This window comes from Nicotiana sylvestris, chromosome 9, assembly GCF_000393655.2.
Source record: "Nicotiana sylvestris chromosome 9, ASM39365v2, whole genome shotgun sequence".
In the NCBI taxonomy this organism is placed as follows: Eukaryota; Viridiplantae; Streptophyta; class Magnoliopsida; order Solanales; family Solanaceae; genus Nicotiana; species Nicotiana sylvestris.
In genome coordinates this window covers 44,283,635-44,299,747 of record NC_091065.1, presented here as the reverse complement: position 1 = coordinate 44,299,747, position 16,113 = coordinate 44,283,635, and the positions used below count along the sequence as shown (strand labels likewise).

The 16,113-nt window shown below is 37.2% G+C and overlaps 1 protein-coding gene across 1 annotated transcript; it reads left to right on the top strand.

Annotated features, from left to right (window-relative positions):
- Positions 1-334: 334 nt before the first annotated feature.
- Positions 335-962, top strand: LOC138877513 (uncharacterized). The gene is made up of 2 exons (XM_070157126.1): positions 335-805; positions 894-962. The coding sequence occupies exons 1-2, from the start codon at positions 335-337 to the stop codon at positions 960-962; spliced, it is 540 nt and encodes a 179-aa protein (XP_070013227.1).
- Positions 963-16,113: the final 15,151 nt, after the last annotated feature.

Below are 16,113 nucleotides of genomic sequence, written 5' to 3'. Positions count from 1 at the left end.
GACTTTGTTGTTGGGATCCCACGTACTAAGAAGAAATTTAATGCGATATGGGTGATTATGGACATGTTGACCAAGTCGGCTCATTTCATTCTGGTAGTGACTACCTATTCTTCAGAGCACCTGGCTCATATCTATATCCGTGAGATTGTCCGACTTCATGGCGTGTCAGTATCCATCATCTCTGACCGGAGTACGCAGTTCACGTCACATTTTTGAAGAGTTGTACAATGTGAGTTAGGCACACGAGTCGAGTTGAGTACAATTTTCACTCTAGACGGACGGACAGTCCGAGCACACCATTCAGATATTTGAGGATATGTTTCGTGCCTGTGTTATGGATTTTGGGGGTTCTTGGGATCAGCTCTTGTCACTTGTGGAGTTTGCCTACAATAATAAGTACCAATCTAGTATCCAGATGGCTCTTTGTAAGGCTTTATATGGGAGACGGTGTTGTTCCCCAGTTGGTTGGTTTGAGCCGGGAGAGGCTAATTTATTAGGCACAGATTTGGTTCGAGATGCCATGGAGAAGGTCAAGTTGATCCAGGATCTACTTCATACAAGCCAATCTAGACAGAAGAGTTATGCAGATTGGAAGGTTCACGATGTTGCATTCATGGTTGGAGAGCGAGTCTTGCTCCGGGTTTCACCCATGAAGGGTGTGATGAGGTTCGGGAAGAAGGGCAAGTTGATCCCTAGGTATATCGAACCTTTTGAGATCCTTGAGAGGAATGGTGATGTGGCCTATAAGCTTTCCTATCTGCGGTTTATCAGGTGTTCCATATTTTTATGCTCTGGAAGTATTACGGTGATCCATATCATGTTTTAGACTTCAGCATAGTCCAGTTGGATGACGATTTGACTTATATTGAGGAGTCGGTGTCTATCTTGGACAGATAGGTCCAGAAGTTGAGATCAAAGAACATTGCTTTAGTGAAGGTTCAATGGAGGGGTCATCCGGTTGAGGAGGCGACCTAGAAGACCGAGCGTGACATGTGGAGTTGTTATCCATATCTATTCATCACTTCAAGTATGTCCTTATGCACGTTCGAGGATGAACATTTGTTTTAAGAGCGACAGAATGTAACGACCAGACTGGTCATTTTATGTAGTTGAGCCCCGTTAACCCTTTGTATGTTTCACACATGTGTGTTTATAATTTTATGACTTTCAAGGTCGGTTAGTTTAGTTCCAAAAAGCTTTTTGGTAGATTTGGACCCTTTGATTTTTGACTTAGAAGCTAAAAGTAGAAATGTTGACCAAACTTTGACTTTTGTGAAAACGACCCTGGAATGGTGTTTTGATGGATCTGATAGCTTCTTATCATGATTCAGACTTGGGCATATGCCCGAAATTGATTTCGGAAGTCCGTAGGTTGATTTGTGTTTTTTTTGCCGAAATTTAGCAATTTGAAGTTGAAAAGTTTAACTGTACGTTGACTTTTAGCTATCGAGCTCGAAATTTGATTTTGGGACTTGGAATAGGTCCGTTATGTTATTTAGAACTTGTCTGCAAAATTTGGTATCATTTGGAGTTGGTCTGTTAGGATTCGGACGTTTAGTTATAATTCTAGAGATTCTTGAACTTTACATTGAAATTCATGCGTTTTAGTATTCGATTCGTAGTTTTAGATGTTATTTTTGTATTTTGATTGCACGAGCGAGTTCGTGTGATGTTTTTAGACTTGTGTGGATGTTTGGTTTGGAGCCCTGAGGGCTCGAATGAGTTTCGGGCATGTTTCAGAAGGTTTGAACTGAAATTGCAGAATCTCGTGTGTTGATGCTTCAGGTATCGCATTTGTGAACACCAGGTTCGCAATTGCGAGCTTAGCAGTTGCGATACCTGGCTCACAATTATAAAGAAGTTAAGGTAGAGGGATAGTTCGCATTTGCAGCAAAACAACCACATTTGCGATGGAGACAGGCTTCGCAAATGCGAAGCCAGAATCACAATTGCGACGTCCGCATAGGACTGACAGTGGCCGTATTTTTGAGTAATACTTCGCAATTGTGACATGGGTTCGCAATTAGGGATTTCATCTCACATTCTCTCATTTTAGAACCCTAGACTCGGTATGAGGCGATTTGGAGAGTAAATGTTCATCTACAAACTTTGGGTAAGTAATTCTAATCTATTTTCAATTATATTCCATAAATATATCTTAGATTTTAACATCAAAATCATGTGAATCAAAGTAAAAATTTGTAAACTTTGTCAAGTTTTTGAAAAATAAGAATTTGAGTTTTGAGAGTCGATTTGGACTTAAATTTTGAAACTAATCACATATATGAACTTGTGGGGTCATGGGTAGTTGTAATCTACCATTGGACCCGTGGGCGGGCCCCGAATTGAATTTTGTTGACTTTTGGGGAAAGTGTAAAGATCATGGCTTTATCTATTGTAATTGATTTCCCTTGCATTCTTTTATGATATTAAGTCGATTTTGGTTAGATTTGAGCCACGTGAAAATGATTTTTTGGGGGAAAGCTATTTCGAGAGTTGAATTGGCCTAGTTGAGGTAGGTATCTTGTCTAACTTTGTGTAAGGGAACTATCCCCCTTAGGATTGGTATTGATGGGTTCGTTTATGTTATGTGAAAGTCGTGTACGCAAGGTGACGAGATGTTACACAGATTGTATGTGGTATTTGACTGGTTGAGACTACTTAGACTCATTCCATGCTTTAATTGAAATATCATATCATGTTCTAAATTATCATAGTCAATCTATTCTTACTTGTGTTAGTCTATCCTTACATGTCTTAAATGACTTGTTTAACACTTGTTCTACATCCTACTTGCTAAATTGCTCCCATGCTTTAGTTGAACTTGTTGCCTCTTTTATTGATACATGTTGTCTCTTTCATTGTTGATTATCATTATTTGAAGTCATTGTTACAAGTTATCTCTTTCATTGTTATTATTCTTATTGGAAGTCGTGTTATCTCTTCCATTGTGAGTGATTTGTATTTAGTTTCGTGGTTACACATTATCATTCTCATTGTTGAGTTATTGGTGTTGAACTTGTGAAAGTTGTATCATATTGATGCAAAGTTGTTAATTGTTGAGATATCTTTCTTGTTGAGAAATTTACATTCATTGTGATTGTTGATATTCTTGTACTCGTGGTGGAGCCATGGGCTATTGTTGTTGAAACACTGATATTGTTTATTGCTGGCAGGTTATGACATATGGTCACCTGTGGTACGAGTTGTTATTGTGATGTGATATTGACGCACATGCGGCTATATAAGGCTAGGGGTTTAATGTGCATGCGACGACATAAGGTGGGACTTATGTGCGTGTTGCTTTTAAGGGAATTACATGAAGCCACGCGGCATCATAAGCTGGGTTAAAGTGCGTGTAGCTATTTCAGGGAAAAAAATATTATCAAAACTATTTTAATGTATGGCTCACGTGGCGGTATATGGAAAGATTGTGATTGAGATTGTGAAATTGTGAATATGAGGTGGTACCTCAATTGTGATTCTTGATATATACACGATGTGGCACCTCAATTGTGATTCTTATTGTACACGAGGCGCTACCTCATTGCGATTCTTGTTGTTTATCTCATGTTGCAAAGAGTTTTGGTTGGAACACTTTTTGTTGTTTTGTTCTTCCTTGTTCTATCAGTTGTTGTCCGTACATGCTCATTGTGGTTGTGTATAATTGCTTCCTTTATGTTATTTCCATGCTTACAATTCCGATATTAGTTTATGTTATTAACTTGTTTCGTATCAGTTATTTCTTCGCCTTCCATTATTTATAGTTCTTTTGTTTTCATACTGCTTATTTATATTCTGGTAGGTGTCTTGACTAGGCATCGTCACTACTCTACCGATGTTAGGCTTGATACTTATTGGGTACCGTTGTGGTGTACTCATATTACGCTTCTGTATATCTTTTTGTGCAGATCCAAGTATGTTTCCTCTTGCCGGACATTAGTGATCGTTTGTTAGCTGCTTTACGGAGACTTTAAGGTATGCTTACTCGCCATCCGCAAGCCTCGAAGTCACCTTCCCTTATCTTTACTTCCTATTGTATTTTCATTTAGACAATGAGTAGTAGACGTTCTAGTTTTACTCTTTAGAGCTTTATAACTCAGTTCCACCGGTTTTGGGAAAGTATTTGTTGAGATTCTGTTTCGGCAGATTTTAAGAGTTTATTAGACTTGTTTTAGTATCTATTACTTATTTATGTCAAACTAATAAAGTTGATGCCCTGAAGGGGAGCCTTGGCGTAACTGGTAATATTTATGTCATGTGACTAGGAGGTCACGGGTTCGAGCTGTGGAAATAAGCCTCTTGCAGAAATATAGAGTAAGGCTGCGTAAGATAGGCCCTTGTGGTCCGACCCTTCCCCGGACCCCGCACATAGCGGGAGCTTAGTGCACCGGGCTGCTCTTTTTTTATTTTTGTCAACCTATTATTGAATGTTAGACTTACCTAGTCATAGAGACTAGGTGTCATCACAACATCCTAGAGAGGGAAATTGTGGGCATGACATTGTCATGCCCCAAACTTGGGGAGGCGTGGCCAGCACCCGGTGCCATACTCGGCTTAATCTTACCACTCTGTAAGTATAAACTCTAGAGGGTTAGCCCTCAACTTAGGGCGATGAGGCATACTTGCAAGCTGACAATACCAATCAAGGTTGATGTGGCCATATTCTGAATCATCTAAAAATAATGTCTCTCTCATTCGAGGGGTAAGCACACCCAAAAGCTCATATACATAAATGTGCAGGCCGACGAGGCCGCCATGAACATCTACAACCAGCAAATACAAAACTGAACATATACATAAGGCTGACAGAGCCACAATACTGATACACAAAATACGTAGAACTCGTTTATATACCTCTAGAGATAACAACATTGTATCATGGTCGGGACAGGGTCTCAACCTATCCATCAAACCTGTATATTTAAAATGGACTCCAATGTCTAGACCTGGTTATTCCGAGGAAGTAGAGCTTACCACCCAAGCTAATATTTGACTCTATCCATTGGGAAGGTCTATCCAGCTTTCTATCAGGACCTGCAAGCATGAAGTGTAGCATCCCTGGCAGAAGGGACATCAGTACGAAATAATGTACCGAGTATGTAAGGCAATAAAAAAACTTAAAGTTAAGACTGAATTGACAGTATAATAACTGAAAGTAACCAGGAGTCAAACATGATCTGAAGATATTCTTACCTATGGATACTAACTCAACTCTCTCAATATAGTAAGTAAAATAGCCGTCTGGCCCTATAAGGCTCGGTATGTGTAACTGCTCTACTGCAGTAGATGCGCTCATAAGCACTCGGCTGTACTAGGCTCGGTATCTCGGCCATTCTGGCTTTCTCATAAGCGTTGGGCCATAGTAGGCTCAGTATATAACTTACCATCTGATCGGAGGTTACCCAATAGTAGCCTGCCCACCGATTATAGCTCGATGGTGGTCAAAATATTGTAATATTGCCCAACAGGGGCCTGTCCACCTATTACAGCTCGATGGTGGTAAAAATACTATAATACAGTACATAAATAGACCCACTGCTCTCTTGACTGAAAGAAGACAATACTTAGCCGGATATAAAGTCTCGATATGGAAGAACACTCTAACTTACAAGACTAGGATAATGTACATAAGTTCAGGAATATGAACTTCTCTTTATGTCTTGTTATCAAACACATGTAGTTACAGAATCATGCCAGAATGAAGGAAAGGTTTAGTGTTAACATACCTTATCACACTCTGTCCAATAACCATGTTGAACTCGTCACGTCGCACTTTAATCTACAACAATGATAATAATGCTATTGTTAAGCTACGAAAGATGCAATTATCGTACACAGAACGACAAGCTTATTTTATATTAAAACGAGCAATATCTCCCATATAATCTTTACTTCCTCCCAATTCGAGATAATACCAACAACACAAGAACACAACAATAACAACATACATTCATTTTACAACCTTATATCCATCACAAAATACCACAAAACAGCCCAACACACCCCAATCACTTCATACACAAAACGATAACCATAGTAGTGTCAAACAACCTGAAAATGTTATGACGAACGACCAGCCCACCAACCCACCATCATGTGGTGTTTATCCACACCCTTTCTCCTTCCAAACTCCATAAAATAGCAGCAAAATAGAAAACCCAACACCAACACAAAATAGTCCACTACAAGTTGAATAACTCGAACTCACGGTTTCCGACCACCATCCCATGAGTTCTTACAATTATAGAAAAAAATTCTCTACCTTTCCAATAGAAAAATCGTATGAAATAGGGCAGTATACTCACCTTATTTGGTGAAGATCTTAGCTCCTAACTTGGTTCTCAACCCTTAGGGTTTCCTCCAACTAGAACTTGAAAAGAAGAGAAAAACATTTAGGGTTTTGTGTTGAATTTTTTTGGGAGATGTTTGTAGGGGTTTATCTCTGGTTTTGGATATATAATGAGTGGAATATATGAAGTAAATCAGACCTTAAAAGGGATCTTTAGCCGACCCCAACTAGACCCTTTTTGGACATATTTGGTCTTTTCATTTAAGCAAGTAGGTGACACATCTACTTGTCACCTATGTAGTCAGCACAGTCTCGCAAAAACACAAATATCTCTATACTCCAATGTCGTATTGACAAATAGTTTGAATTCGTTGGGAACTAGACTCGCAGATGTTCAATTTTATGGGTGTATCACCCCGTAAGTGTAGTTATATTCGGAGAAAAGCTCAGCTACATTTGACCTAATTTTCAGCATATTTACAAATGTAACTTGTGATGACCTTTGCCAACTTTGTTTCAACTCGATTGACTTCAAACCATAACACACGACTACAATACGACTAAAATAACTCATAAAATAACCTCCTTATCATGTTAAAAACTCTAGTCTTGCCCCAAAAGTACATGTTATAATATTCCCAACTTGTCGACTTTCGACGAAATGTTTTTTCTTCAATTCATTTAGCTTCTTAGACTTTTAACCCTCTTGGTACTTGTTATTTATAATATTAAATATTTCTGACCTCCAAGGTAACATGATTAACTTTTTTTATTAAAAGATGATCTCATTTCTGAGCTTACATCAATTGACTTACGACGTACTCTTACGTATGAAAACATGGGGTGTAACATCATTCCCTCCTTTAGAACATTCATCCTCGAATGTTGACTAATGAGGTTATCGGTCTCATAACTTATAGCTTTTACAAATGCTTTAATACTGTCCTTGCCATCTACACAACTGTTGTGTGAAGTTATCCAAAGTCCAGCGCATCCCCTCCCCCCTTTATCCCTATTTCTCACACCACGACTTATGGTCGAAATTCTTTCAATCTCATAACTTCTGCTACCTTCTGTCATGCAGCGTGTACGACTTTGTCCTTGTATGTGCGCCTATGTTACTCTTCTCTCCTTTTTCCTCCATCTTTTAGCTAGTCTCTAGGCATCACTTTGTGAACATATACATAACTATGACAAGTTGTCCCTCTGAGCATCTATAGGTGCACTGAAGTTCTTCGCTTGTTACTTTGTCGAACTTACGATTATTGGTATATTTTGTTCATAGCCTCGATTATATATCCTAATGGCTTTATTACATCTAGGTAAGTCATACTATATCATAACACTTACTCCATTTTTTACCGAGGTCTGCTGCCCCACTCTAGGTTACTCTCTCGCTGCTTATCTAAGTCCTATAATGCTTCCTCATTACTATTCATCTTAACAATGATAGCTTTATCTCATCTCATACTTTGTAATTTTTATTCATCTATTGTTGATCTATAATCTACCCCTGATTACTTGAAACCTCTTATGTAACACATTGTCACTAGGGCTCACGTCTCATCGGAGAACATCTGAAGTGATTTGCTTGATCTACCTAGGAACGATACTATACTTCAACAACTATATTTCATGGCATCCTAACGTGTTTCATCTTATAGGGGTATTCTAATCCTCTGCAATTCATAAAATCGCTTTTCTTTAAATCATTACTCAATCAAAGGCATAATTGTCATTCTCTTATCATCTATCACAATTACACTCTCATTGGACTACTAGGGCAACATTCCATCTTTTCTAAATGCCCCTAGTCTTAAACTCCTCTGAGTTCATTTAGGCTATACTGAGCTTTTTATAACTTACAGAAACCATTAGCTCTCTTGTTTGATGGGTTTAATCCCGAGGACTTACCCATTCTCTTACCTTTTCATTCACATTTTCTTGTCCTTACTCCAGTATACCTAAAACCTTTTTGGTGTACCTTACTTTAGCTTGCGACCTACACATGTCTATTTATACTACTCGTAATTTTCCGTTAACTTGTTAGCATTATAGATTTCGTTTTATTATTCTGCAACCTTAAACGAGACATTACGTCGTTTCTAACTCTTCTTTACTCTCTCAGATAGACCTCTCGGTACCTGGAAAACGTAGGCTTGAAGATATGCTACTGACGACACCATTATAATTTCTGGATACTGAATCACGACGCTTCTAGACCTCTATCTGAAGTCTAAAATGTTCACAACCTTCTACACTTGAGTATCTTATGCATTCTTTACCTTTACATTCTTACCTTTAAATCTTGCATTGTATCTTCTATCGCTTTCATAACCTCCCTTCCACAAAGGTGGAATTCACATCCACACCTTAAAAATCTACTATAATACATGCACCTCTGGTGCATTCACAATCCGATAGGAGCTTCATACTGATTTCTTGTGAGGTTGGTACTCTTCTAACTGCTTTATCATAGAGCTATTATAGAAGATGGTCATTGTACTATCTCTCTTGTACCTCTGCTATTAATGGTGATTCCACAATGTTCTGAGTCATGATTTCTATAATCATATGGGTCTAATAATCGAACTCCTGATTTACTTAGCTATTGTAACTCTCGAGCTTCCTCTTCTCTCTCAGCCTTTATGCAGGCTTAAGCTATCTTCCAATCTATGACTTAGGGTATTAGCTATTACATTAGCCTTTTGTGGACGCTATGTAACATCCATGTTATAGTCTTATAATAATTCAAGCCTATATCTATGACGTGGACTCAATCTTTTATTTTAACCTATACCAAAGTCTCATATAATTGTATGAATATCAACATATATGCTGTATGGATAATACTCTGAAATCTTAAGTGCGGTCATAACGTAACTAACTCTGTGTTGTAGATCGAATAATTCCTTTCATGCCTTCTCAATTGTCTTTAGATACAAGCAATTACTTTTCCTAGTCATTCTTCCACTTGCTGCATGAATACTTGGCTTATCTTAATGCACACGAATACTAGATTGGCATGCAACTCATATGATCTCAAATATCACTTTTGATTTTCTTTTACTTCCCATTTATTAGCCACGATAGGTGCCACTTTCTTATGGAGTGGATACAATGTTGTCGTGAGACGGTTGTTACAATATCATTTCTTTTTTAGGTCACTATGCTAAGGTTAAAGCCTTCTTCCTTATTTCCTCAGCTAGTCTTTCGTCGTAGCACTTAGGGAAAACCCTCTGACTTTTGTAAAGCTATGAGCTTATTACATCGTATACCTGGCAGAATTTTTTATGTTCTTACTCGCTTTTAATTATCCTTAGTTACTTACCTCTGCGCCCTTGTGCTTGTAGGGTTGCTTTTGAAGAGAAATTTTGATGATCTCCCTAATGGCACTCTTTTTTATTTTCGTAATACTTATACGGTACCTTTAACTACCCCAACTCCTATCTGAAATTTCTCAAGGATTACGATCTCGTATCTGCGAGACTAAATTCCCGATGCTAGGGTTCACTGTGTTTATCTTGCACGATTTGTTGATTTATCTATATCCTCTTGTCTAGCCATAACTAGGATCTTCCTAAATCAACTACTAACTACTCATTGGTCCATATATATATATATATATATATATATTTCATATAATCTCTCTTGTGTTATTTCCTTTGTCTTGACTTACCTCTCGCACTGACTCTTTATGTATCAAGTGTCCATTCACACTTATTTATCAATAACATCCTAGTTAGGAACCCTTACTGCCTCTCCCCGACGTGGTGCATGCATAACATTCTAGAGTCGTAACATATTTGTAGGATTTGAATAAATGCAATCTCATTCCTTTCTCCTTTCTTCCACATTCTTTCTTTACTATTAAATAGTTATCTTAGCCGCATAACTCCGACTTAATACTATATCACACCATCTTCCCCTTTTAGGGGAGTACTTATATTTAATGCAATGAAGATTTACCTATAGATATTTTACCTCTTCATCATCGACGTTTTTTCACATATTTAATGACCCTTACTCACTTTGCTGTAACCCTTCTATACCAGGGATAACTTAATTTCTTACACACGAGGGTGACACCAAGTGTAACTAGCACACTTAGTCCCTTAAGCTTAACTCTGTTCACAGTTCTTGCTTTTAGTAATGTATCTTCCTGAATGACCTTTAAAGGTTATTCTTATGTTTTTCATTCTATTATTAACGAAACAGAGTCTTTGAAATTCTCATGATGTCAGCTATTATCAAATCCTCTGGTCCCTAATTTTATCTTGTTTACTAGCCCATGCTGATTTTTATTACTCAATGGTCTAACTTAGCCTTCTGGTAATCACATTGGAATCACCAACTCATTTCTCGAAGTAAGGATATAAATTTATGAATTATACTCTTTTAGTATCTCTAGGCCTATCACCTATTGTCTTTTCCTTCACTTGACTATAGACTCTGTCATCCTATCATATTTTGATTTACCGTTATCACCCATTTATCACACCTTACTCATAATGTTTCATTTACTATTTTCTTATTCTCCTACTAATATTTTTGTTTATCACTTTATTCTGAAAACTTCAACAAAATATTCTTTCGATTTTAGCTCCCCTTGTTCCATCCATTGGCTCTTGAGTCTCTTAACATTCTCTCTTTACTAGGGACATGAGCCATACTAAGGTAAATATTTATCCCTTCTAGGATTCCAATGCATATCTTCTAAATTTTCTGAACATTCTAGTATTCATATTTAAATGTACTATCCTAGAGTGCACTATCTGGGTGTCTCACAAGGAGAACTATTACCATGTTTGCAATATCCTTCGGAAATATCAGCTAACGCTAATAACCCATCCACCATTTTGGGTTACTCTAACTCCATCTAGATTCGGATATCCTATCCTTCTCTTAGACTATATCGATTAGCTCCTATTAAGCATTACTGGGATGGGTGTATCCAATTGTACATACCTTTATTACTATTGAAGGTAACTCAGAATACTTATATTTGTCTACCTGAATTGTAAATACTGATATTCTTCATTAACAGGGTACCTCATACCCTTCTTCACCATGCTTCTATAACCTGTTGAAACTTATACTTTTACCGTCTGATACTCTAATGGCCAACTATTAGCGGGATGTGTTTGATATTACCATCTTAGGGTCTTAAGCTAGAAATTTGCAAATCCGGTATGCACGATCTGATAGGGCCTCAAATATGGCCACGTTGTCAAGAACTCTCTCTCTATTAGTGCCCTTACTTGTTGTTGTATTAACCCTCTAGCTAGTTGTAATCTTTTTAATTGCAAATATCTCTGTATCATTAGCAAACATAAGTCCTGGCTCAAACTCTTATGACTCAGCTCTATAGCACGATTTGGATTTGAAAGAAGGGTAATAGACTCCTAAATGCCTTGTAGCTTCCTGTTTATATAATATGGTGCACAACACATCTATAAACAAGGCTCTACTAGACACGGCTTTGTAAACTCCCTAGGATAAAACTGCTCTGATACCAAGTTTGTCATGTCCTAAACTTGAGGAGGCTTGGCCGACACCCGATGCCATACTCGGCCCGAGTATACCACTATATAACTGTGAACTCTAGAGGGTTATCCCTCAACATAGGCCGGCGAGACCTACTTCCAAGTTGACAATACCAACCAAGGTTGCCGAGACCATATTCTAAATCATCTCAAGATAATGTTTTTCTTATCTGAGGGGTAAACACACCCAAAAGCTTATATACATAAATGTGTAGGCCGACGAGGCCGCCATGAACGTCTAAAACTAGCAATAAAAAATTAAACATGTACATACGGCTGAAAAGGCCACAATATTGATATATAAAATACACAGGACTTGTCTACACTCCTCTAGAGATAATAGAACTGCATCATGGTCGGGACAGGGCTTTGACCTACCCATCAAACCTGTATATATAAAATTTACTCCAAGGTCTAGATCTGGTTACTCTGAGGAAGTGGAGCTTACCACCCAAGCTGATGTTTGATTCTCTCTATTGGGAAGGTCTATCTAGCGATCTATCAGGACCTGCAGGAATGAAATGCAGCGTCCCCGGCAGAAGGGACGTCAGTACAAAATAATGTATCGAATATGTAAGGCAATAGAATAACTGAAAGTTGAGACTAAACTGACAATATAATTACTGAAAGTAACTAGGAGTCAAAGATGATCTGAAAATATGTTTACCTGATGATACTGACTCAGCTCTCTCAACACAGTAAGTAAAATAGTTGTCTGGCCCTATAAGGCTCAGTATGTGTAACTGCTCCACCGTAGTAGGCGAGCTCATAGGCGCACAGCCGTACTAGGCTCAGTATCTCAGCCATTATGGGCTTGCTCATAGGTGTTTGGCCACAGTAGGCTCGATATATAACTTACCATCTGATCTAAGGTTTCCCAATAGGGGCTTGTCCTACGATTATTGCTCGATGGTGGTGAAAATACTAGAATAATGCCCAATAGGGGCCTGCCCACCGATTATAGCTCAATGGTGGTGAAAATACTGTAATACTATATATACACTCTCTCTGCTCTCTTGACTGGAAGAAGACAATACTTAACTGAATATAAAGTCTCGATAAGGAATAATACTGTAATTTATGAGATTAGGATTATGTACATAAGTTCCGAAATACGAACTTCTCTTTATGTCTCATTATCAAACACATGTAGTTACAAAATCATGCCAAAATGAAGGAAGGGTTTTGATTTAATATATCTTATCACAATCTGTCCAACAACCATGTTGAACTCCTCTCGTCGTACTTTAATCTACAACAACGATAATAATTCTATCGTTAAGCTATGAAAGATGCAACTATCGAACAACGAACGACAAACTTATTTTATATTAAAACTGGCAGCATCTCCCCTATAATCTTTACTTCCTCCCAATTTGAGATAACACTAACAACATAAGTCCACAACAATAGCAACATATAGACATCATTTTCCAACCTTATATCCATCACAAAATACCACAAAACATCCCAACACACCCTAATCACTTCATACACAAAATGATAACCATAGGAGTGTCAAACAACCTGAAAATATTACAATGAACGACCAGTCCACCACCCCGCCATTATGTGGTGTTTATATACATTATTTATCCTCCCAAACTCCATAAAACAGTAGCAAAATAGACAGTCCAACAACATAAAAAAGTAGCCCACAAAATAGTCCACTACAAGTTGAGTAACTCGAACTCATGGCTTTGGATCATCGCTTCGTGAGTTTTTACAATTATAGAACGAATTTCTCTACTTTTCCAACATAAAAAATGAATGAAATAGGGCAGTATACTACCTTGTTTGGTGAATATCTTAGCTCCTAACTTGGTCCTTCAACCCTTAGGTTTTCCTCCAACTAGAACTTGAAAAGAAGAGTAAAATATTTAGGGTTTTATGTTGAATTTTTTTGGGAGATGTTTGCAGGTGTTTATCTTTGATTTTTGGCTATATGATGGGTTGAATATATGAAGTAAATCATACCTTAAAAGGGATGTTTATCCGACCCCAACTAGTCCGTTTTTAGACATATTTGGTCATTTCATTTAAGCAAGTAGGTGACATACCTACTTGTCACCTATGCAATCCGTACACTCTCGCAAAAATGCAAATATCTCTATACTCTTATGTCGTATTGACAAACGGTTTAATGTTTGAAAACTAGACTCGTAGATCTTCAATTTTATGGGTGCATCACCCTGTAAATGTAATTATATTGGGAGAAACGCTCAGCTACATTTGACCTAAGTTTCAGCACATTTACGAATGTAACTTGTGATGACCTTTGTCAACTATTGTTCCACAACTCGCTTGACTTCAAAATATAACTAATACGACTAAAATAACTCATAACATAACCTTCTTATCATGTTAAGTGCCCTTGTCTCATCCTAAAAGTGCATGTTATAAGATTGTCAACTTGTCGACTTTCGACGAAATTTATTTTCTTCAATTCGTTTAGTTTCTAGAATTTCAAACCCTCTTGGTACTTGTTATTTATGATCTTAAATATTTATAACCTCCAAGGTAACATGATTAACTTTTTTTATGTACTTTAAAAATTATCTCATTTCTGAGCTTACATTAATTGACTTACGATGTACTCTTACGTACAAAAACATCGGGTGTAACACATGTGGCCACTGTATTTCAACTTTCCTATTTGGCTTGTAATTTTTGTCTGGTCTATAATAGTGATAATGGGATAATACCTAAAAAGGGCCTGGGATAGTTTAAATTTTGCATAAACGGGTAGATAACATGCTTATTGGATCAAATAAGCCTTGCCTGCTACTTGTTGATCATGTTTTGCTTCTATGTATTACCTGTTAATAGATACCATATCTACGGGACTTTCAATTTTGCCTGTCTTGCTTAGAAACCATGATTTTAGGATCCTAAACATTGGTAACTAAACACTGCCTATGTGATTTACAACTTCATTTATAAATCATGCCTATAAGACCTGTTATGGGCTAATTTTCTCAATTATCTACTACTACACTTAGAAATCATGTCTTAGGACTCTACTTAGCAATCATGCCTATAGAACCTTATGTTAAATAATCAAATTATTTATGCTATTGTGTTCTAAGAATTGTGCTCCTAATGCATTACACCTAGAAGCCATGACTATATGGTTGTAAACAATAACTCTTATACCATTTAGTTGTTGTGCCGCTTAAAGCAATTTGAGATTTGAATCACCTAGAGATCCTACCTATAGGAATTAACAATGAGATCTGTCTTTGTTATGATATCCATGTATAAGTTATAGACTTAATTAGTTCACAACTGTTCATTTATACTTTTTACATAGAGATCATTTTTAGTCCCAAATTCAATAACTCTACCACACAAACTAGTTCATAATTGTCCGGCCTGATCTCACAACTAGAAAACACATTCATAGGGCAATTAGCCTTTGATTCTGCCACTTCTTTACAATCGTTTAGTTGGTAATTGCTTGACATTCATGTGAGTCTACATGTGGAGGTAAATGTGAGCCCGGTTATGCTAATTATACCTTTGTGGAGTCCTATTTGTTTAAATTATTTTGGTGCTTAATATTTTAATTTTGACCAACCTAGGATGAGTCAAGAACCACCCATATAGTTGTCCAACACCTCCATGACAATAGGTATGGGACGGGGAGGCACATATAAGGCATGACTTAGAATTAAATTAGTGCGTATTAGATAAAATAACTTAAAGATAGTAATCGGACAGCTAGAGATGTTAGTCTGTGCTCGCTGGATAATATGATAAACCATTGCACTTAAAGGTTGTGAACTATTATTTATGTTGCACGGGGTGATCTTTTAAGCTAAAAAATTTAGGATCCCCCTACCCCCACTATGTCTAATTATGCTTGTACATTTAGTGATTAGTATTGTTAAGGGTTTTAGATTTGTGTAAGTAGGTTGAACATCTTTGTAACCAAAAGCTTGTACGAATTATGAAGTATATTTTTTCAAATTGTTCTCTTTACGTTATTTCCGTACTATTTCTTCAAATTAGTTAATTATTAGTAGTTGTCTTATATTCGATCACCCAGCTCCCGCCTAGAATAATTAAATCACTTGCTTTGACCATTTATTCCCTTGGTTTAATAATGGATTAATCTTCATGCTAATTTAGGGTAACTTATTATTAATTCAATATAACCATATAGCTTAAATATGATAGGGAATCACAATTGTGGACCTCGAAGAATGTCTAACACCTTCTTTTCGAGGTAATTTGAGCCCTTACCCGATCTTTGGTGACACAGACTAGTCA